Here is a 24,643-nt window from a genome sequence, read left to right as displayed (position 1 = left end):
GCTGCAGTCTTTATTTTAGTCCCAATTTTTAGTCTGGGGTCGAGTTCCACCAAATAATATTAAAAATAATGAAAAAAAAAATTTTGGTTTCTTTCCTCTATTCAACCCCTCAAAGAACATACAGAATAAATGACAGGGTGGATCTAAGATACTGACTGCCTGAGATTCACTGTGGTAAATCGACACCAGTTTCTGAACCTCAGCGCTACTGACATACTGGACTGGATCCTTCTTTGTTGTCTGGACCATCCTGTGCATTATAGAGCGTTTAGCAGCATCCCCGGCCTCCACCCACCAGTAGCCAGTCACATCCCACTGTCACCTGTGACAACCAAAAATGTTTCAAACACTGTCAAATGACCCAGGAGGGATAAAATTGTGGCCTACATGATATAAATTTTGATTTCAAAGATGACAAGTATTATACTAATTTGATGGGAGTACGACATATGGAGTGGAAACAGAAAAAAAACCAGACCAAAGATGAATAAATGAGCCAAAATGACAAAGGTTAATAGTAAACATGAGACATGAAAAACATCAGTTAGAGCAGTGGCAGAAAAAACCACGTATTAAAACTTGTTTAAAACCAGGTGCACGGAATTGGATTAACCACAACCTTTAGTTGGTGACACTCAAATTGCTGGTTCATGTCTATACATGGCCTGCTTCCATTTAGTTAATTATTCTTAATAATATAATAAGCATCTATAAGCTTGGCACGCAAAGTGAAAGCTGAGACCTTGACTTTAATTTACATCTAAATATATGGTTCTCCCTACCAACCTTTGCCTTCCTTCTCTTTCTTGTCCTTCCCTTTATAGTTTCATTACACCTACATGTAGTTCTCAAAAGTTTATGCATACGTGTGTGTTTATGCATACACATGTATTTCCCTAAAGGCAAGTACATATATATGTTATATATATATATATATGTGTGTGTGTGTCATATATATATATATATATATATATATATATATATATAAATAAAACTAATATATATATTAGTTAACTTTATATAAAGGTATCATGCTGTATATAGTCTCTTACAACTCACTTTTGTACTTCATATTACATTACTAAGATCCTTCTGTTTTGTACTGTTCCAAGTCAGAGTACTTTCTTCATTTAAACTGCTGTATAATGTCCCACTCTCTGACAAGATCACAGTTAATTAATTCATCCCGTCCTTCAGATGGGCATGTGAGTTGATCAAGGTTCCTGCTACTGTGAGCAGGATGTTACGGATACTTTATACATTTCCTGGTTGAAAACGTGTAGGAGTTTACCTATATCTAGGAGCAGAACTGCTGGATCACAGGGAACAGAGATATTCAACTTAAGTTTTCCAAAGTGATAACAGGTTCACCAAGTTACACTACAGACAGCAATGTATTGGAGAACCTGTGGCTCCAGACCCTAACACTTCGGATGGTCAGGCTTTATTTTATTTGTGCCATCAGTGACGTTCAACATCTCTTCATATATTTATTGGTCATATGAATTTCCAATCTCTTGAAATGCCTATTCCCAGCCTTTGGTCTTTTTTCTTTTTTTATTGTATTTTTTTGGCTCTTACTGATTTGTGTTTTTTTACATTCTTTGTCAGTCGTATAAAGTTTTATCTTCACTACAGGTATCTTTGGAGTGTTTTTTTTGTTTTTTGTTTTTTTTTAAGCTGAGCCATCCTGCTACCTGTTGGCAGCTCAGCGGCTGCTCAGCTCGGGCTGGACTCGAACCGCTGTTGCTCAGAGCTCAAACTCTTGAGCGAGCTCTTAACCAACTGAGCCACTCGGCCGGCCCTTTGGATTGTTTTAATTTAGTGAAACTTATCAGTATTTTCTTAAAGAGTCAGCAATCTTTGTCTCCTGTATAGGAAATCTTTCCTTCTTGAAATGTTAAGTCTATTCATTTATATCTTATAGTGAGAGTTTCAAAGTTCTGTTTTAGACATTTAAGTTCTTAATCTATCTGGAGTTGATTTGGGGATGTGGTTTGAGACAATGATCCAATTTTACCTGTTACCATAAAGAAAACCATTTTCCCAGTGCCTTCCTTTCCCCACTGATATGCCACCTCTATCACAGAATGTCTGGGCTCTCCCTAGTCCATTCCATTAATCAATTTGTCTACCCCAGTGCCATCACCACATTGTTTTAGTTACTACAGATCAAACCAAGACTTCCCCCCACCAATACACTCAGATTCCTAATCATAATCTTCAAAGTGCCTCAGGTAGTCTTAGCCCTTTTCTCTTTGATAAATTTTATGATATACATGGAAAAGCTCTGTTGTGTTGTAATAAGAAATAAATAAAATAAAATGACCAAACCTTGATTAGAAGCTTGGGACTTTCAGCCCAACCTGCCCCCCTTGCCCTCCTAATGTCCAGGGAGAGGAAAGGGGCTGGAGACTGAGTTAATCACCAACAGCCAAAGATGTAATCAATCATGCCCACACAATGACACCTCCATACAAATTCCTGAACAGCAAGATTCAGAGAGCTTACAAGTTGGTGAACACACTGAGGTGCTGGGAGGGTGGCACACCTACAGAGGGCAAGAAGTCTCCCACTCCACCCTCCCCCAATACCTTGCCATCTGCATCTCTTCCACGTGGCTGGTCCTGAGTTGTACCCTTTATGAACAGACCAGTCATAGTACGTAGAGTGCTTTCCTGAATTCTGGGAGTCATTCTAAATTACCGAACTGGGAGGGAGGGTGTGTGCGTGTGCGCCTGCCAAACCCCAAATCTGTAGTTGACCAGACAGAAGTGTGGGTAGCCTGGGCCCATTTCAGCTAGCATCTGAAGTGGAAGTAATCTTGTGGGACTGAGCTCTTAACAATTAAATTGTTAGGACACAAATTAGTGTCAGAGGGTATTCTGATTAAAAACAGCTCATATGCTTTGATTAGAATTATGCTGAATCTATAGATCAGTTTAGAAAAACTGACATCTTAATCATCATGTCTTCCTATTCATGAATATGTATTTCACTCTATTTATCTTATTTAAAACATTTTAATAAATCTCTCCCATTGAGATCTTATACATCTCTTGTTGTGTTTATTCCATGTATTGATATTTTGAAACCACTGTAAATAGCATCTTCTCTTTTAATTATATTTTGAAGTTACTAGCTACTGGTCTATAGAAATGCAACTGACAGGTATTCTTATATCCACCTATTTCATAACTCTTATAATTTCAAATAACATCTAATGTACAGTCATATAATTTATAAATGATTGGAGTCATAAAGACTGGAAAGGCAAAAATAAACCTTTTTCTTTTTTTCCCTTCACTCTTACTAGGGCCTCAAAGGCAATGCTAAATAATTAAGGAAAAGTCCCAACCTGAACACTTCAAAGGTTATGACAGCTAAGCTCCCTGCCCATCTAATCTGGAAAGACAGTCTTAAGATGTGGTAACCAGACATACTCCCTCTGAATTCTTCAGCAGCCAGGATGCACAGTGGGCTGTGCTAAATCCTTGAGTACAGCAAGGTTTTGAGGTTATCGCTATGGCAAATGTATTCCTACTGTATTATTAATAAATGTTTGTTAAATTATATCACATTTAATTGTGCTATAAAGAGAATAAGCTAGGGAAAGAGATTCTAATGTTCTCTTACAAACACTGCGCTACCGTCAGAAAAACCTAGGCTCCAAGCCTGACTTGCCAACCAATTACTAGCCACTGGTCTTAAAGGCACTTACTTAACCTGCCTGGCAACTTTCGTTTTCCTCCCGTGTAAAATGGAGATAATAAGATTAGTATCTATGTCACAGGATTGTTGTAAGGAAGAAAGTAAGACATTTTAAAGCATTTAATCAGTAATCACCTTTCCCTTCTGCCTAAGAACCTAAACTTCATCAATTTCAGAAGACAATGATATTCTAGTGCACAAAGAGGTAAATCACCACAAATTCTAAATCTACCTAACTTTTTTGATGAACTAGAATACTGTCACAAGTGGAATTAATTTAAATAAACTAGATGATCAGTGGTATCTTGGAACTTTTCTTAAGTAGATTTCAAATAAATACATTCATGAAATCATAATTAGCTAGTTTAAGACATAAAAACATGTAGGACTACAAAAGATTCATAATAGCCTTTAAAAGGAATCAACTTGCATTTTACCTGGCATATCTGCTTGATCAATTTGAGCCATTGTTATTAAATGTCTGTTAATCAGCTCCTAAGAAAAGAAAACAAGTATATTTACATTTAATACAGCTTCTGAAATCTGGATTTTTCTATTGTAACTAAATAATGTGAGAGTTAATATTTTGGGTATGTGCATTTTTTAATGTTGATATCCTGAAATAACATTTCTAATAATGATAAAATGTCTAAATTCCAGTCCTAGGTATACCCACCCCTAACTAAGGTGGTATTTAAGTAACTGTGCTATAACCCAGAGCATATAACTAACGCTGTGGCTGAAAACCCAAGGTCTACTCTAAGTTTGTCAATAAGTCACTTTATGAACGTTATACTGATACACTTACTTCTGTGAAACAAAATATTTCTGAGAATCTAAGTGTAAAATGAAATTCTACATATCAAATAATACCTAACAGTTTAACAAAACGATTATTTTATAAAACCTACTTTACAGAAATATTGAGCTCTCTTACAATGAGGTTTACTTCTGGGCCAAACTCTCTATTCTCAACCTGTAGATATTAGCGAAAAATTTTCTGAAGGTTAGATACCATTTAAATAATTTATTTATATACTTCAAAGAAATCTTTCAATACACAAATATGAAGTGCAGAAATGTGGCCCATTTAAATAGACATTCTATATTTTATATCCTAACACATAATTACTTGCAATTCTCTTGAAAAACAGCTTTCCTTAAATAAATGTCAATTAGAACTTACAAATTCTAAATTCTATCTGCTTTAGTACAACATAATTGATTAAAGATTACGAAATAATATGATCTGAAAAGAGCTCGCTCTTTCTCCAGGTCTCTGTTAAAAGCACAATTGACATTAAGCATCCCCACTATGAATCTGAACACATACCTGTCGGAGCTCATCGGCCATGAAGAAGGAAGGTGCATTTGCTTTGGGCTGCATATAAGCAACGTGAGGTGCAGTGGGTGGATAAATATGATAGTTTGGAAATACCTAAAAAGGTGGGGAGGGAGAAAATGTAACCACCGATTTTTCTCAATTGATAAATTTTATCATGATTTGCTAAAAGTTTGAATCTTTAAATGACAGTGATAAATACATTTAAAATCTTTAAATGATAGTGAATTAAAAACATCTCAGAGAACAGCTGTTACCAGTATACTTTCTGAACAAATTCATTTTTAAAATAATCTTACATTTAATAATCAATGAAAAAGGAAACACTTCTTCAGATACAGTGAAATTTAAGCTCCAATGAGAGGCGAAAGTAGCTCTTTGGATGCAATGTTATACCAACAGTTTGTAAGTATTCTTAAAAGTACTTGGAAGAGATGAAGAAAGCAGATATTAAAGGTGCTTGGGTAGGGTCAGATAATGATGTAACACCGCCCTGGCGGCCCAAAGAAATGCCCTCTTATGGGCCTTTTATGGTTGTCCTAAGTAAGTGTTACCTAAATACTCGTTAAGCACTTTGGCAGCCCTTGGAACTGCCAAAGAAAGGAGGACCGATTAACTCTGGGCCAGCAGCTTAAGTGAAGAGACGGTGTGACAACAGGTTTACCTTCCAAGCAAACCACAATGGTTACTAAGTCAGCTTCCAGCTTCTGACTGCCCACCACTCTGCTTTCTCCTCCTTCCCTCTGCCTCTCTGGTCCATGACACAAAATCGAAGTACATTCTAAAATTTCATTTGTTTTATTCTTTCATTTTAAAAGCTGAAACACAGATTTCTTTTCTCTTTTAAAAATTAATTCAGCCGGTTTCTGTAGCCCTCAAATGATTATTCTACTCTGGGTCTCAACCAGGAAGTGGTTTTGCAATACTTATAATGTTTCCTTTAACCTATATCTGCAGGGAGCATAATACCTCCTTTTTTCTTGCCTTGGTTTCCTCACATCAAATAGCACAGTTTGGCTTAACGACCTCACGTTTACCATGAGCATATTTTTAAGAGTGGTTAGAAAGTTAAAAACATAAAAATGTGCCATATATAATCTCTACAAAAACAGCTGAGAGAGTTTTGTGACAAAAGAACCTCTTTATAGATTAAATTTCTTCTTTCTATAAACGATAAAATAAAAATGTAAATAATTATAAAATATAATAAACCCCCAAAAGGTAAAACATTGATGGAATTCTTACTTGAAAGAACCAAGGAAAGTCTCTACTCTACCTCAATTATTTGACCTTCTGTTCGGCAAGCTGTTCTGTGATAATTTTTGAAAGATCTCTGACCAAAAACAAAACAAAACAAAATAACTATTAGCTATTTTATTATTGTTAAAAAAGCATTCACATCATTTACAAGTACTTGTATAAATGTTTTCACACTTATTTCTCATAGGTGGTTAGGTATTATTATCCCCGTGTACAGTTGGGGAAACAGTGTCAGAGGTACTAAGATTCAAGAGTCACAAAACAATGGCAGAACTGGGACTCTTAAAAATAAGTAACAAAAGAGTAATCTGTTATCTTTCCATTCAAATTGCCCTTTAGCAAAATATTAATAAAAATAAATCATTAATTTAACTTGTGGGGTCAAAATCTGCTTACCAAAGTCCAAGTATACGTTCATCCAAGCCTATCATAAAACATGTCAAATGTCTATGGTTTAGATCAGCTTTCATACTTTAATGGAATTTGGCTTTTTTTAGTCATGAGCTCTTCATCTACTGCCTATATTTCTATAGGTAAAACATAATTTTGAATATGGACAAAATAACGAAGCTAAAAAGTACAATTTATAAAACATGACAACTCTTCCCCTCCCCCTCCTGTCCTGAGGGTTCCTTGGCAGCTAGCTCTTTCCCCATACATAATCAGGGTCCCCTAAACCTCCCTCCGCCTTCCTTACCAAAGAATGACCCATATTGGAGGCCTCCTATCACTATGTCTTCCACCATCCAGAGATCTAACTATTAAATCACTGCTTTACCTAAGGCAAGAGTTTATCATCAGTTTGCTTTCAATAACTACTGATAAGAAACCATCTCCTTTCTTTAAGTTCTTAGTAGAGCTAAAACTACCTATAAACAAATATCAGCAAACGTCAACTCCAGCTAGCACAAATACTAGGTAACCAGATTAGCAAAACATGCCATAAAGCCCTAACTGGCGCTTGAACATAACCTAATTTCTGACAGACCCCAAACTAGAGTTCTTCTTAATGCAAAAACAGATTACTTTGAAGAGATAAGAGATTAGAATTAGCATCTAAGTTAGAAAATTCAATACTCACTTTTTCACATCACAATAAAAAGATGTAAGGGGGGCAAACTTCCTCATTAATCTCATTAAGAAGAAGAAGCAACTGTTATAGGAGTACTATGACTCCCTTCAGTGCAGACATACCATTCCAGTCAAAGGGGCTGGAGTTGTGTCTGTATAGAAGTACGTCGTCCCACCGACAGTTTCCTTTTGGATCACCTGACCGGAGGCTTGGGTCTGAGAGACTGGATTATTAACAGGTGTAGAGGCACTAGAAGGCACCATGTAATTTGCTGGATTTGGAGTGTGACTTCTTCTTCTGGGAGCAGGAGACGTATGTGGAGTGATCTTGGGAGAATGAAGAGGGGAAGACCCAGCAGACAATGACATTCCTGAAGAAAATGTAAAAAACATCTTAGGAAGCAAAAATTGGTTTTAGAGAAAAAAAAATCTGTAAAATAAATGCAAACATTCATTTGGAAGAAACATCATCAGCAAATTCTTTAAGGGCAAAGATAACAGATGTAAGCTTATCTGGTTCTGACTCGAGAAAGCTCTGATTAAAACAAATGTAAAGTTTCTGTTTTCAAATATAGCCATTTCCAGATAAATTAGGAAATTTAATGCAAGAATAGTCTCCTCCATATCAAGGTTTACATGAGAAACTTCAACAGTATGAATCAGCAATAATTTAATAAATTAAGTAAATGAAAAATAATAAACTGGGACACTATAAAATTATGCCTCTTTTTGTTAAGAATCATTTAAAACTATGGCTATTAACAACTGAAATACCACATTTCTTAAAATATTCAGTATTAAAAATCAAACTATTTAATGAGATTTACTAGTTTTTGTTTTTTATTTTTTATTTTTTTTTTGCCAAATACAATTAACGGAATGGTTTGAAAAAGTAAAACAAAATTAAGTCTAGCCTTAGTTGAAATGTATGGCGGCTTAAACACCACATTTTTAAAATCATGCAGTATACTGTTTTGATGCCTTTTGTCTTTAACTCCAAATAGGCAGTAAAATAACTGAAAATTTCTGCAGATGCATACTTTTTAAAATTAGGCCAACTGATACCACTGTTCTAGGGAAAGTTTTCCCTAAACACAAGTAATAGAGACATTATAGAGAGCGTCCTGTATTATGAGTGATCTGTAGTGAGGCAAGTGAAGGACAATTGTCTTTACCCTTCAGGAGATTCCAAGCTAGCTGAGGAAACAAGACCAGGTCATCACATGTAAAAGACATAAAATGACTTACAAAAACACTCAAATACAAATTAATATACTGCAAACTGCATGCATAAATGCAGATGGATGCAAATTAATTAAAACCAGGTAGTTAATCAAAGGCTTCATGGAAGTGATCAGTTCTGAGCAGACTGAAAAGCATTTCTAGAGCTATAGTTACACTTCCTGAAAACAACCGGCTTAGCCAGCAACTGTTTTCTGGCTACTTGGGAAATGACTAAAATCCTCCACCTTTGAAGTAATATGCCATCTCACAATTCAAAAAAAAAGTTACCAAAATGTCTCTGGTCACAGAAATAGGATTGAACCGGGATACCAATTTCAAAGAATTCATAAGACACCAACACTGTTTTCTGAAAAAATGTAGGTGAACAAAAATAAGGTGAGAATTGAAGATAACAATTGATCTTTACTTTGGAGATCCCTTTGCAGTTTCTGAAAAGCCTTGACATAATTATTTTGTCTGATTTTTCTGAGCAAATTTCTGAGTGGGTAGGTAGGCGAGAAAGATTAGGTTACAAGCACCACATCGCTGAGCCATAGGTTTCATTTGACCAAGGACATATGTACAAAGTCAACCGCAAAGCCAGGCCTCAAATACCCACATCTCCAAACTCCCAATTTAACACTCCTACTGCTATACCACAATGTGCAATGCACTGACATTAAAATAGGCCAGGAATTCTCAAGTATTAAATGTACCTCAGAGAAACTTTAAAAATCTAAAACCCCCTCTAAAAGAAAACAAAACAAAAAACAATATTTATAAAGAAGCCAAGCTACTATATTAAGATATAAGCCAAAATTTTTTTAAACCGTTCTAGAGTTCTCTGTGTTTTTCTAACTCTATTATACATTTAATTGCAGGTTAATCCATACAGCAAAAATTGGGAGGATTATTAAACTACTTTCAAAGGATAAATACATCCCACTTATCTAATATAAAATGCATTTAGATAGTTTTTCCTAAAGCTAGTCTCTAAAAGTTTCTAAGACAAAATTGGCCAAGTCACCGAAGAGGTAAATTTACTACCTTTAAATGAAATAACAGCAATCCATATAGCTACCAGTTCTTAAGCACTTTCCATGTGTCAGGCACCAAATAAAAGTGCCTCACGTATGTAAGTCTATTAAATCCTCACAACAACCCTGTGAGGTAGGTACATCCTATTTACCACAGAGGAGTAAACTAACTTAAAAATTTTTTAAACATACTGTAAAGACAAACATAGGTTATTAAACTAAAGAACTGAGATTCAAACTCGGGTCTATTTGATTCCAAAGCCTGTGCTCTTAGTCAGTATGCTCTACAGCTGCCTGATTCCTAAGTCTTATACTAGAAACTAGAAAGGGGACCCATCATGTTAAGTAGCATCAGCGTGACTACATGAGTTATGGGGGAAGGGACGGTGCACCATGCTGGGACGGGACAGCTTCTGACACCAATGTAGGTGCGTAAGTGAGACAAAGGAAGAACCTCTCTTTAAGACTGAATACATGGAAAAGATCCCCCCCAAAACAATCTGAGGTCAGTTAAAAAGGAAACTGATGTGTAGTAGAATTTACAAGTTGTAAGTAACAAGTATTCTCTGAAGAACTTTTAATTGTGTGGCTATTCTAATACAAAATTGCAGCAGTGAAATCTGAGTCCATATATTTGAGCTGAGGCTGACTGGAGTTACTTAAATACATTCAGAATAAAACATGTAAATTAGTATCACCACCCATAAGGGTAACAGGAAATTTAAATTGTATAGGAAGCTAAAAATAAAATTAACCCCTAAATTACATAAACATTTAATTGCAAAAGGCACAGCCTTGTGCACCAGAATATTTTATAAACATGTTAAAGAATTGAATAAAATATGCACATATCTGCTTGGAGACAGGTATTCTGCACTTAGTATTGTGAAGACAATAACCACAACACACTTAATATTACTGCCTAAATACAACACTAAATTATAAATACTATGAAGTAGAACCATGCTACAGAAATGAGGAGCTAAAAATAAAGGCGAGTTAACATGAACAGATTCAATTTCATCTCTCTCACACATCAATATTCCTTTCTAAGTTCTATCTTTCTATATACGGGGGGGAGAGGGGTGCTACTTGTGGTTATTACAACACCCTGCTATTAAGTGGTACTCAATCACTAAAACACTTAAGCAAATATAGTATAAGGATACCAAAAGAGACAATCTAAAAAGGATAACTACTGCATTGTTTTGTACACCTGAAACTAATAATAATTAAAAAAGGATATTACAAACAGTTAAAAAAAAAGACAAGCTAGAAGAATGAAAAATTTTTATTTTAAAAAAGCTGAATAAGAATTATTTCATTTTTGTATTTATCGTTTGTATTACTTTTTGTAATTGACTCTTAGAATGACATTTTGATGACATCACCTATAATAACTGCACTATAATAATTTCTTATTAAGTGAATATGCAAACAAATATTTAAGTCATGTATAATAAATTAATTATTTCAGAACACTTGAAAAAATTCTTCTTAAAAGTATCCAATTCAAATAAAAGTAAGGAACAATACGGAAATGGTCACTGGAGGAATTAACCACAGCAATTAACAAAATAAAGAAATGAGATATAAAAAATTTCAAGGCTAATTTATGGAGGCAAAAGTGTCACTGTTTCTGGAGGACATGATGCTTTCTATACCTGAAAAACCCAAGGAAACCAACAAAAAAAACTTATAAATAATGACAGAACTCATTATACTAAACGGTTACAATATTCATATATATACCAAATGAACAGTCCTCCTAAATACAACAAACCAGTTAGGGCAATGCTGTTTCTGGGAAATGAAAGATGGAGCTAACAGGAATATCCTCCCTCAACCCCCACCAATGCTATGAATACATAGAACTACGAGATAAAACACAATACCCAAATATTAAAATACAGCTGAGATGAAAAGAATATTAATAAAATCTCCAAGAGCAAAAAAGTAGGGCAGAATTTGGAATTAAGAGGTTATATTGTGGGAAGTTTGGAAAAATCACAACCTAGGCCACATACAGTGTCTACGAGTTGAGGCTTTAATGTCCATGTGGACATATGAAACAGCCTTCAGCCCATAAAATGTGGGGAATGGAACTCAAATCCCAGTGAAACGCAGGGGCCTGGAAAAACTGCACCATCTGTGAATATAGAGGGAGAAAATTTCTACGATCAGCCCACAGAGGCAAAAGGTAAGCTTGTGTGTAGAAGAGAGGTGGAGAAAAGGAAGAGGGCTGAGGTGGCGTCAAGAGAATGGAAACCCCATGCATGCCTGCACCATGCATACACACAGGAGAGAAAATTCCCAGAGACTCCATGTTATAGGAATCACAGTGGGAAATTAACATAAAACTTGAATTGTTCAGACCCTAAACACCTAGAAGAAACAAACACCAACTACTTTGATGAACACTTCTACAACCCAGAACACACAGGCTCTCCCCCCAGAAAATAATCCCACTTAAAAGAACTCCCAAAATGAGAATCAGCATACTTGAGCATCAGCACCCCAAGAACCATAAATCTCAAATAACAGAACCCTGTAAATGAGATAAAAGAACTACAACTAAAATGATTAAGGACATGAAAGAAATGACAAACATCACAGAAAAAAAAACATGTGTTCCTCTTAAACAGAACAAAAGTGAAACAGACTCAAAAGTGAAAACTGTAATCATCAAAATTGAAGGGAAAAACTCAATGAATGAGTTAAATACTAAAGCAGACACAAAGAGAGAAAAAGTAAACCAGAGAAGGATCTGAGGAAATTACCTAGAAATAAAACCTGAAAAATAGGAAACAATAAATAAGAGACACAAAAGACGAAAAGGCAAATTTCCAGGAGAAAAAAGAAGGAATATTGGAGAAGCAATATTCAAAGAAAAGATCTGTGATTTTCAACAACTAATTTACCACATAAATCCTCACTGAAGAAGTCCTGAGCAACAGTTCTGAACAGAATTAAGTAAAAATAAATCTCTTTCAATCAGGTAAAACAGTAGTAGGCCAAAGATAATGAGAAAAATCTAAAAAGCTACCAGAAAAGAGACCAATTATCTAAAAAAAAAAAAAGAAAAAAAAATTACATTATAGAAGACTGCATCACCAACACTAGACAATGAAATAATCTACGCAAAGTAAGGAAAGAAAATAACTGTCATCTTAAAGTTTATATACAATTTGCAAATGAAGGGAAAAATAAGCCATTTTTAGAGTTTGTCACTCATATCTCCTTGGTGAAAGAACAATTAAACGATTAACTTCTATAGAGAGAAAACTTCTTCCCTAAAAGGTGCAGAATGTAAGAATTTGTGGGTAAATCTCAGTAAGCACTAAGAGCGAAAGAAAAACAATTAGTCTGAGATATGTTAAAGTGTTAAAATTCTAGAAAACTATAAGATTGAAAAAGTGCAGGAAGAAACAAAGTCATTAGAAGTCCTTGTATTAATATCTTTCTTCCTCTTCAACAATTTTATACTTAGTAAAACATAAATGGTAAAATTCTAGAGATGACCACTACATAAAACAGAAACATAATATATAATATCCAACCTCTACCTCACATCATATACTAAGATTAACTCAAAATGGATGAAGCACCTCAATGTAGGAGCTGAACTATAGAACTCTAAGAAGAAAATAAGTATAAACCTTCACGACCTTGGGCCGGCCAAGTGGCGCATTGGTTAAGAACTGGCTTGGGATGTGAGAGGGCCCCGGTTCAGATCCCACATATGAGGGCCAGTGATACTGCCCTCTACAGCTAAGATGCTGAACAACAGCTCAACCTGGAGCTCAGCTGCCGTGGGTCGCCGGCGATGGCATAGGCTGCAGTCCCCTGCTGCAGTGGGCTGCTATAAGCTACCATGTGTAGCCAGCAGCCACCGTGAGCGGCCATCCAGAAGCTGGCGACTGATCTGCCTCGCCAGGAAGAGCGCAATGATGGTGCCAACTTGGGCCAGTGAAGCAACATCCTCCACAACTAGACTGAAGAACAAAACAACAGCAACTTGTCTGTTCCCCTTCCTCCAATTCCCCAATAAAATCTTAAAAAAAAAAAAAATTCATGACCTTTAGCTAAGCAATAGTTTCTTAAGATATGACACCTAAAGCACACATATAACCAAAGAGGGGAAAAAAATAAACTGGACTTCATCAAAATTGAAAACTTTTTGTACTTCACAGGAAACTATCAAGAAAGTGAAAAGGCAACCCCCAGAATGGGAGAAAATATTTACAAATCATATATTTGATAAAGTTCTATCTAGTATGCAGAATACATAAAGAACTCTTATAACTCAACAATAAAAATAGCCAAACTTTAAAATAGGCAAAGGATTTGAACAGACATTTTTTCCAAAGATATGCAAATGGCCAATGAATACATAAAAAGAAGTTCAACATTATTAGTTATTAGGGACATGCAAATCAAAACCACAGTGATACCACTTCATACCCACTAGAATAGCTATCTATGATCAAAAACAAAGACAATCACAGTGTTAGCGAGGAAACGGAGAAACTGGAGCCCTCATACACTGCTGGTGGGAATGTAAAATGGTGCAGTCACTTTGGAACAGTTTGGCATTCCTCAAGTTTTTAAACATAGAGTTAACATGTGACCCAGAAATTCCACTCCTAAGTATGTAACCAAGATTGATGAAAACATAATGTGTACATGAATGTTCATTCACAACAGTATTATGCATAATTGTTAGAAAGTGGAAACCCAAATGACTGTAAACTAATAAAAGGGTAAACAAAATGTGATCTATCCATACAATGGAATATTATTCATCCGTAAAAAGAAAAATACTCATACATGCTACAACACAGATGAACCCTGAAATCATGTTAAGTGCAAGAAATCAGACACAAAAAGCCACACATTGTATGATTCTATTTACATGAAATGTCCAAAATAGGCAAATCCACAGACATCAAGTAGATTAGTGGTTTCCAGAGACTGGGATGAGGGGACAACGGGGAGTAACTACTTATGAGGATGAAGTTTCTTTTGGGGTGATAAATTTGTGGAATTAGACAGTGATGATGGTTACACAATCTTGTGAACACACTAAAAACCACTGAATTTTACACTTTGAAGGAGTGAATTTTATGCTTTGTGAATTATATCTCAACAAAAAATAGTTGTTATCTAAATCACTGCTGGGGAGAAGGGGAGGAGGATCAAGAAAACTCCATTAATCCAACAGAAGGGGAGTGGGCAATGAATAAATTGCAAAAACATAGTCCAATTACATCATTAGCAATAAAAAGATGTAACATCTACAATAAGCTTAACTAGAAACGGGAACGACTTATATGAAAAAAAAGTTAAAACACTACTGACGGAAACGAAAGATAACTTGAATAAAAGGAAATAAATACCGTAGTTATTTGTTATAAGATATCAACTCTACCCTCAACTAATCTAAAAACATAATGCTGATTCAACAAAAATAACAACACAATTTTTTAAAATTAGCCAAACTAATTATGCCCATGTACAAAAATAGACATTAAGAATAGCCAGGAAAATTATTGAAGGAAAGCAAGTACTGAGGAAAAACAAAGGAAAAGAATTAAAATGTAAAAGGAAGAAGAAAAATGTATGGTATAAGACCATTAAATACTAAAAAGTGATAAAAGCTATAGTAATACTTATCACTAAATGATGGAATGAATAAAAATATAAGCAAACAGATGGTTCTTTAGATCAAATAAAACAAGTAACTCACCCTTTCATTCATTACACCCACATACATTTCTGATATATATTCAGATTGAATATTTAAGGTTAAAATGAAAAGTATCTTGAATATTTTTTAGAACTAATGTTATAAAGACACAAAATGTAAAGATAAAAAAAAAGAATCAATTTAACTTCTTCAAAAATAAATATTTCTACACAACAAAAAAATGTTATTTGCAACATTTAATAAAGGGCTAATCTGCTTATAGTTCTGAAAACCATTAATAAAATCCAAATTAAGCAATAGAAAATGAACAAATTACACAACTAGCCAGTTCGTACAAAATTACACGCCTCAAATATATAAAAAGGTATTCATATTCACTGATAATTAAAGAGATGCAAATTAAAACCAGTATAATATTGGCCTCTTCTTGGATTGGCATAAATTAAAAAGTTCATTTAGGCAATTAATAAAACGGTGGGTGGCAAATAAATACTGTTATACACCTTTAGTATCGACTGTTACAATCTCTTTGGGAAGAAAATCTGGCAATACCTATCAACTAAAACTGTTTTTACTGACATAATGGTAAACAATTTGAACAAAAAAAGTCATAAAATGAAAAATAAAAGCCATGAACTCCATAAAAGTGGATATTTTTGTCTCTCTCATCTTTGTGGCCTACAGGAATCACTGAATAAACACTTCATTAACAAATGCTTAGGTTACTTTTAAATCCCTTCCAGGAAAGACAAAAGTAATATTTTCTTCTCTCAGAGAAGTTAAAAAGTTATCTTCTCAGATACAAATACATCTGAGATGCCAAAGTGATGATACTCCTAAATATGAAAGGATTAGAAACATTCCTTAATTCAGGAACAAGACAAAAATGTCAGCTATGACTGCTTCTATACCACACTAAAGGCCTTAGCCAATGCAACAAAACAGCAGAAAACAGATTACAAAGGGAGAGATAAAAACTATCATTAATTATAGGCTCAATATAAGAATCTACAAAATATTAGAATAGAATTTATCAAAGTACCCAACATACAAAAGTCAACCACATATCCATGCACCAGAAATAATTAGGAAATTTTAATTTTTAAAAAAGAACACCAATTTTAATACCAACAAATGCTAAAAGTGTCTCCAAATATCTAGCAATATATATGTAAGTTCTGAACACAGAAAATTATAAAACTTTGTTAAAAGACATTTAAGAAGACCTGGAAAAAAAGAAATGGACAGAGAGAATGCCCATGTTCATGGACAAGAGGGCAACACTGGAATGACGATGATTCTTTTCAATTCATCTGAACATTCCATACAACCTCCTGAAGACACCATGCTGCGTCATGTGCCCACAAGTCCCCAAAGCTGTTTCCTCCTCGAGGACATTCATCTACAACCCTCCTTGCCAACACCAAGTTCTCTAAATCCCATCCTCACAGTAAATTCCAATTCACCCTTCCGAAAAATCTTCTTTCTTTACAAAAATTTTGATACCCATATTTAAAAGTTATTCCCATCATTCTGTACTTGATTTTTTGCTGCAAGTATCACCCAATGTAAACTGTGTCTTTGTATGGGAGAACTGTGCCGTAATCCTCTCTATTCCCAACTACACGTGTAATGGCACAGTGTCAGCACACAATAAATCTGTTGAAAAAAGAGAGCTATAGAGGTGAAAGTTTCCTCTTTTTCATACCAAAAATCAAGAGTCTAAATACAGCAATAGCTATGATCAGGAAACGGGAAATACTATCACCAGAGTTACCTAAGTATAGCAAGAAGTTGGGAGAAGAAAAGTAAATGTTCACGCTATCAAATGGCATAGATGTCAGTTACCACTATTTAAAAGCAAATGGAAAACAAGCCCTAAATCACTGTCAGAGAGAAATTTGAAAGAATTTGGGGTGAAGGACAGACATTCTTCTGACAGAGCAGTCTGATTATTCTAGTATTAACTCTTTCTAGGTCAAGGTAGCCTGGGTAAATCTACATTACTCTAAGGATTTTAACAGAATTCCAATAACCAAACTAAATCGCCAATAATAAATTGTCATGTGTGACTACAGTAAAGAGAATGGTTCAGATTAGAAATTACCAAAATATATCTCATTCTGAACAGATGAACTGAAGACAAATAGAAGAAGCATGGCCTTCTTAAAAACAGGGCCAATACTTGGGGCCTCATCCAAGAGAAAAATCATACAAAGAAATGTAAACGATCATATCCAGCAATACAAAAAACAAAGTAACTACTAAAAATATATTTCTTACTTTTATTCACTTTCTAACCCAATTCCCCATCAACCCTCTCCCCAAAATAAAGCAATGCACATTTATAGCCCCAAATCAGACACTAAGTTTCTACGGCACTCCTAAACGTTAACAGTGCCTTAAACGTATCCAGAATCAATCACTTCTTCCCCTTGACTTTGCTGATGAAGAATTAAAGGGCGGGTATAAAAGGTCCACTCCAAAGTTCAGTTCAGAGCACTTTTCTCTCCCCACGTGCGCTTTCAGTGCTGCAGAGACAAGCTTAGTTCTTAGTCCATTTCTACCACTTGCTGTTGTTAGCAGGCATGAGTTTAAGGAAAGTATTTGTCATCATTTTAACAATTAAAAGTTTGGATATCGTGGAGTTATTTGTAATTTGATGCAACCTGTCAAACAGATCTCCAAGATACTCTAGATAACTATACTACATGCAGGACAGATTTCTACTGCATGGAACTTTCTGAAATAAATGTTAAGTTACAGAATAATGTCACACATGCACTGAACTCGCCATATGATGCTGATAACTGTATAAATAAAACTTCTTTAAAATGTAACCTGTAGAATTTCTCCGTAAATTGACTAATAAAGATCCTTGGTTGAGAGGCCCCAAGACCGCCCCCATGTTCAGAAATGCACTGGAACCCAAAGGACTCGGCTTGCAGTGGCACTCATGACTAAGCTTTATCCCAGGCAATGTAATAATAAGCATACACATCCATCTCAAGGAAAAAAGACAAGAGGCGCCTAGGGGAATTTGTGTCTAGGCTTGCTTACATTCTCTTCCTTTCATGAGGGGTCACACAGCTCACTCTCCTTCCAGCAACATGTGTGTAGCAGATCTGCTCAGAGCAGCTCATTAGAGACTCAAGTGGCCAAGGTTTTATAGGGGACTGGTCACACAGGACCCTCTGCCAAACACATCCCAGAATTCCAAACTCCCAGGAGGAAGGCAGGTGTGCAACACAGAGCACAGTGTCTGCACAGGAAACCACCCCAGTCAGTTAGGGAACAATGGAAACACTCTCCAGCTCCAGTGTTAAGATATCAGCCAAGGGCCAACTGTGCCAGCAGGCTTTTTTAAGGATGGCAGTGCAGTCTTCAGCCTGCTTTGTTAACTGATGTCTGCTCAAATACCTTGACTTGTCTCCAGTACAATCACCACTTTTTCATAATTCCACTCTATAGTATAGTGAGTACTGTTATAGAGAAATGCAAAGGAAAATGTTTTATTTTTTTCTATCCAAACATATGCCTCAGTGAAGAAGGAGGAGAAAAACGTTAAGCTTTAAGTTATTGGGTTGTCGGAAAAGTCATGACGTATTTTTTCTATTTTTTTCATTGCAAAAATGCATCATGACTTTTCCAACAACCCAATAGTTAGGGCAATGCAGTTATATTGATTCCATTACTTTTTGTCCATACACATTTAGAAAAATTACATATATTATTGATGTACACTCCATGGCTAGAAAATATAACAAAGAAAAATGAAATATAGTTCCTATAAAAAGGAATTGAACCTATCCATGTTTCATCAGCTCCTATCTCTAGTATTTGAGCTATATACATACAAACTAAATATATATGTTATGGCTTAAAATAAGATTTCAGCTACTAACATTAAATAGAAAAGACTTTGTAATATCATTAGTTAAGTCATATTTTAGCTTCTAGCATACAAAATTATAGAAGCCACTCAAAAAGTTACATATTTAAATATTAGAAATATATGAAACAAACCTTCATTTTTATTTATTTATTTATTTATTTTTAAAAGATTTTTATTGGGGAATTGGGGTGATGGGAACAGTGCTGGGGAATTGGGAGAAGGGGAACAGACAAATTGCTGTCCTTTTGTTCTTCAGTCTAGTTGTGGAGGATGTTGCTTCACTGGCCCAAGTTGGCACCATCATTGTGCTCTTCCCAGGCGAGGCACATCAGTCGCCGGCTTCTGGACGGCCGCTCACTGTGGCTGCTGGCCACTCACGCTGGCTGCTGGCTACACACGGTAGCCCATCACAACCCAGTGCCACAGGGGCTGCAGCCTACGCCATCGCCAGCGACTCACGGCAGCCCAGCTCCAGGTTGAGCTGTTGTTCAGCATCTTAGCTGTAGAGGGCAGTGTCACTGGCCCTCATATGTGGGATCTGAACCGGGGCCTCTGGCGTCCGAAGCCAGTTCTTAACCATCGCGCCACTCGGCCGGCCCCAAACTTTTATTTTTAATAAATAACAAACTTTTTGATCAATCCTAAAGAGGGTCATCTAGGCTATGATTTGGTGTATAATCATAAAAATAGCTGCTTTCAATTCAACACCTTAAAAATCATTCCAGTTCTTGAAAGAATCCTAAAGAAACAGTCCTAAATCCTGAAGGATTTTTATAGTTAAGATGTATGTATATATACACATGTGCTGCTTTTTAAAAGGCAATACAAAGATTCGACTTCTTAATAAAATAAGTTTTAAAAACTGAATGGCAACTTGAAGGTTAGCGAACACACTGTCAATCAACTCAAGTCATTAAGGTAGTAAAAACGTTTTAGGGAAAAACAGCTGATTATAAATGGTGCTCTATGATGTGCACTAAAATTTTTCCCCATGATACAGTTATTTGATTCAGTTAGAAAATATAGAAAAGATGAATACTTTGTAACTCTACCTAAAATAAAGTCAAGTTTTTACATTTATGCTTTGAATAACCTTGAGCGTAAGTTTGCAGAAATATTAAAGGTATCATCATTATTGCCTTATAATAAAATACAGCAGGTCCTTGAATATTGTCGTTTCATTATAGTGTACATCAGATGCCATAGGAATTTAACGCTTGTTTATATCAATTGGCCTGTCGTAAAACTGGTTTCGTTACATGTAGTTTCGTTTAAAGTCTCAGAACGTATCAAAGATGTTAAGCGAGGGCTTACTGTACATAAATTTTAAAATCCTAAATTTAGAAATCCTTAAATATTTTTGCTTCATGATAATCACTCCATCAAGCCACCCTTAAACTCATAATTATCTTTTTAAACATACTTAAGAATTGCCTTAATTACTTAAATTTAAAGATAAAGAATCTATTTCATGAACTTGCCTATAGTTTAAAGAGAAGAGAATGTTTTCATTTCCAATTTCCAATTTTTAAGCCAGAAGTAGACTACACTTCTCATTTTTACAAACTAGACAACTGGGGCCCAACACAGCTCACTGATTTGTTTAGTCATATAAACCCAGTGATGAAAGACATTAAACTAGTAGTTAGGTTCCTCGTAGCACTCTCATGCTACTGAATTTAACCTAAATTTAAATCCCTAATGGTCTTATGAAAATAATGTACCTTGAAGGAAAATTTATAGTAAAAACAGAAAATGTGATTAAAGGCAGAAGAATTGTCAAATTTTGGAAACTACAAAATGTTAAAAGGAAGGGAGAATGGTATTCAAAGCATTTATCTGTTATAGTTTCTGGAATTCTACACTAAGCCTCAAAATTATACTGTCAGTTCTAAAAGTGTAGGTACTGTAAAAAGAATCCAGTTCTGTAAAGCTATGTATAACTGTGGCAGACTTGTGGCATCACAAGACCCTTAAATTTACAGACTGGATTAGAATGTCGTGTTTCTGAAGAGTCCTAGCGATACGAATATTTGGACTATTTTCTTTATTAAAGATTTTTTAAAATTTATACATCTAAAGATAATTTTTCTTCCCCCGCAAAGGCTGTTATTATTAAATTGATGAGATGCATTTTATAATAACATGAGAGAATCCAAGAATATGACAAATCTTGATTATGATTTGGTCACCTTTTTGACCAACAAGAGGGCTGACTAATGGCAATAATCTTTCAAGATGCTGCCATCAAGTAAAAAAAGTCAGTGTTTTACTAAATTTTAATTTGGGAACATTTTACCATCCCTTTTAAGTCACAAACTGAGGTAAAAAACAACAACAACAAAAAAAAAACTTTAAAAAGTAGACACAAATAAAGATAATTGGGTTGTTGGGAAAGTAATGATGCATTTTTGCAACGAAAAACAGAAAAAATATGTCATGACTTTTCTGACAGCCCAATAACTGAGACAACCATCACATAGGTATAGGTGTATTTTAAATGTGGATCTAATCCTCAAACAGACTGCACAAAATAAAACAAATCATCATCCAACCAGCAACAAAATTAGGAAGCAGAAGTTAATAAATACTAGCTTTTACTTCTTTGCCCATAATAATTTGATCATTCAATCAAATTCAGCTTTGCAGATTATCAAAAGTGGCTAAACATGTTCTTAATCAAAAGTACCATGCTTAAGGTCACAATAATCACATAAAAAATGAACCTGAAGTTGAACTACATAAAACCTCATTGGTCTATAGCCTAATTTTCCAAACTCGGATGTGATGGATGATCATTTGCACTTGTAGCCTAAACAATCAAGGATATTTATCAAGCTAAATACTGGCTAGGTGAAATTCCCATTATTCCTACGTATGTTAAATCATACTAACGTTCAGATGATTAAAATAAAATTAATATATTTATAAACCTTTAACTCTTAAACAGCAAAAGTGTATGTCACCACTCTGATGTACCTTTGGCCAAAGTATTCCCTATGTCATGACACACCATTTTTAAAAGGCTCCAAAATAGACATTCCACAGTATTCCTACATCATTTATTATGGCCTGGACTATTAGAATAAGAATACTTTTCTTCCTATAGCTTAAATCCCTCATGTATCAGATTAAAAATCCATTTAATTAAACATTATTTGCATTTCCTCTAAGATTGATGAATAAAATATACTGTAACTTTGATGGTAAAAACTGCTAATTATCAAAAGCTTATTACAATATTAGCCATAAGCTGAAATATAAATTATTCACTGATCTAATAAAGTATACACTAATCAAACTAAGTTCAACTTAATCCTACAAGTTTCAAGCCACAAATGTAAACTCCCTTTGCAAAGATAAAACAACCCAAATGCCAAAGGGTTTACTTGAAAGAAAATGTTTATAACCCCATGTGAAAAAGGAGAAAGTGGGATTCGTAAGGAGACTGCAAAATTCCTAGGATGACCTCTCAGGGGCACACTACTTCTTGCTGGCCAAAACCGCAGTAACATTTCTACACTTTAAAGAATGGCTCCATGAAGTGTGGTGAGAAAATGGAGTCAATAAGAATATTGATGTTAATTGCCAGAACTGATTCCTCCACAAACCCTGTTTTTAACAACAGCAACCCCTATGATTAGGGGAATTAAAAGTTGCTGAACTGAACAATCCCTTCAGTTAAACAAACAGACCCCTCATAGAGCTGTCCAACGCTGCCCAAACTATCCATCCTTTAGTCGAATCAGTCAGTTTCATGAATTGTAGGATTTATCTTCAAGTCCAGTGCTGACTCAGAGGGTAGAGCTTGTTCCCTAGAGAAAACAACCAACAAAAATCAGAATAGCTACTGCTCATAAGCTCTTTCAATACCCAAGTGGAAAGGACAACTTATTGAGTCCAAAAATAGTTAAACTTCCTTTCAACTAAAAATGTAGCCAATAAACTGAAGGCATCTATATGCCATCGCAGTTCTTGGTTAAAACTTCCTCTCAATTCAAGCTAGAAATGTTAACTAGCTAAAAAAAAGAAAAGAAAAAAGAAAAGCTATCACACAAATTAAAGGGTTTCTCACTCAAGAAATCTGCAGGAAACATAAATGGAAAGTATTCCAAGGGCTAAAGCCATTGTTTTGTTTTAATCTTTGAAAAGCTGCTGTGCGTGCGTGCGTGCCTATGTGTGATAAGTAGTCTACATGTCTAGAATAGCTTTGCTTAAGGACATACATAAAAAACTAGCAAAGTGTTACATAATTCCTTAAATGCAAGATCCTCATTCACTAGTCAGAGAAAATATTCTGAATCAAAAGATAAAAAGACTAACATTCTAAAAAATTTTTTTAAAAATCAACATGCACAGCCTTTGAACTTCAAGGTTGTACCACAACAAAACAAGGGGCCTTTTCATTTCATGAGTTAGAGGTTTTGTCTACAATAATGTGTTATTATGGAAATGGGAAAGAAAAAAAACTCAGTAAGAAAGGCAACAAAGTGCTCAGCTAATTTCAGAACACTGAAATGTCATTTTGCCCTTTCACATGAATTAGGTTAAAGGTTTTCAGAATAAAACAAACATGTTACTCAAGACTTCCTCCAAAAAGAACCATGAAGGTGAATGATACTTTTCATTTTCAAAAATGGATTAAATCCATTATTTATTCAAGTGTAGGAAAAAATTTTAATCAAGTCACTTCCAAATTTTAACATGGAAAATTCCTGATTCTAAACCAAGAATCTCAGTGCCTGAGATCTCGGATTTACGAAGAACAAGCTAGTAGTGACTATGCATTATCTTGAAAATTGTACTTATTTGAATATAGGCATCTGACACTTTGGTAATTTGTGGGGTTGTATGGTTTGGTTTGGTTTTAAAGCCTTATTGATCCCTCACTTTCCCAGCCTTTCTCTGTTCTAATGAGCTAAAGCGGCCCATTGAATGTCATGAATGGGACGTGCTGTATGCTATCCTTGGGAGAAGTCACAAAATAGTCACTCAAATCATTTTCTGTATTCTGTGGTTCAGATGAGAATCTCGGTTGAAAAAAGCTGCAACCCTCCCAGCTTTCTTAACCAGTATACTGGTCAATTCCCTCCTACTGAAAAACGGACCAGTGGTTTTTAAACTATGTTAAGCAAGAACCCTAGGTTTCCAGAAATGCTTCAAGCGTCTGCAAATTCTTGATTTGAATTTCTTTCCTCTATTTTTTCACTATTTATTAAATCTTTAATAAAATCACAAATCCAAGTCCAAAGTAGTATGCGTTCATTTTTCAACACATAGATGTTATCACCAATGTACTTAATTTGTGCTGGGTTAGGATATGGTCATGGAGGCCTTGGAGTAAAACCTCTCTCCTGTCACCCGTGTGTGTACATATAGGGATTTTTTATTGG

General features: G+C 35.1%; 1 protein-coding gene across 5 annotated transcripts in view; it reads right to left on the bottom strand.

Moving 5' to 3' along the window:
• PAN3 (poly(A) specific ribonuclease subunit PAN3) overlaps window positions 1-24,643 on the bottom strand; it is a 143,917-nt gene that overhangs the window by 32,395 nt on the left and 86,879 nt on the right. For 3 of the 5 annotated variants that reach the window (XR_002126592.1, XM_019666052.1, XM_019666054.1), the window contains 4 exons: window positions 7,508-7,755; window positions 6,330-6,386; window positions 5,045-5,149; window positions 4,149-4,206 (listed from right to left, as the gene is read on the bottom strand). Coding sequence is in view for 4 of the 5 variants with exons in the window: in XM_019666052.1 (XP_019521597.1) it covers window positions 4,149-4,206; window positions 5,045-5,149; window positions 6,330-6,386; window positions 7,508-7,755 (468 nt within the window). In the remaining variant the exon portion in view is untranslated. The remainder of the gene's footprint in view (window positions 1-4,148; window positions 4,207-5,044; window positions 5,150-6,329; window positions 6,387-7,507; window positions 7,756-24,643) is intronic. The other 2 variants (XM_019666053.1, XM_019666056.1) reach the window with 1 other exon arrangement.

The sequence above is a fragment of the Hipposideros armiger genome, unplaced genomic scaffold (genome assembly GCF_001890085.2).
Source record: "Hipposideros armiger isolate ML-2016 unplaced genomic scaffold, ASM189008v1 scaffold_459, whole genome shotgun sequence".
Classification (NCBI taxonomy): domain Eukaryota; kingdom Metazoa; phylum Chordata; class Mammalia; order Chiroptera; family Hipposideridae; genus Hipposideros; species Hipposideros armiger.
This window is presented reverse-complemented; position numbering and strand designations above follow the sequence as displayed.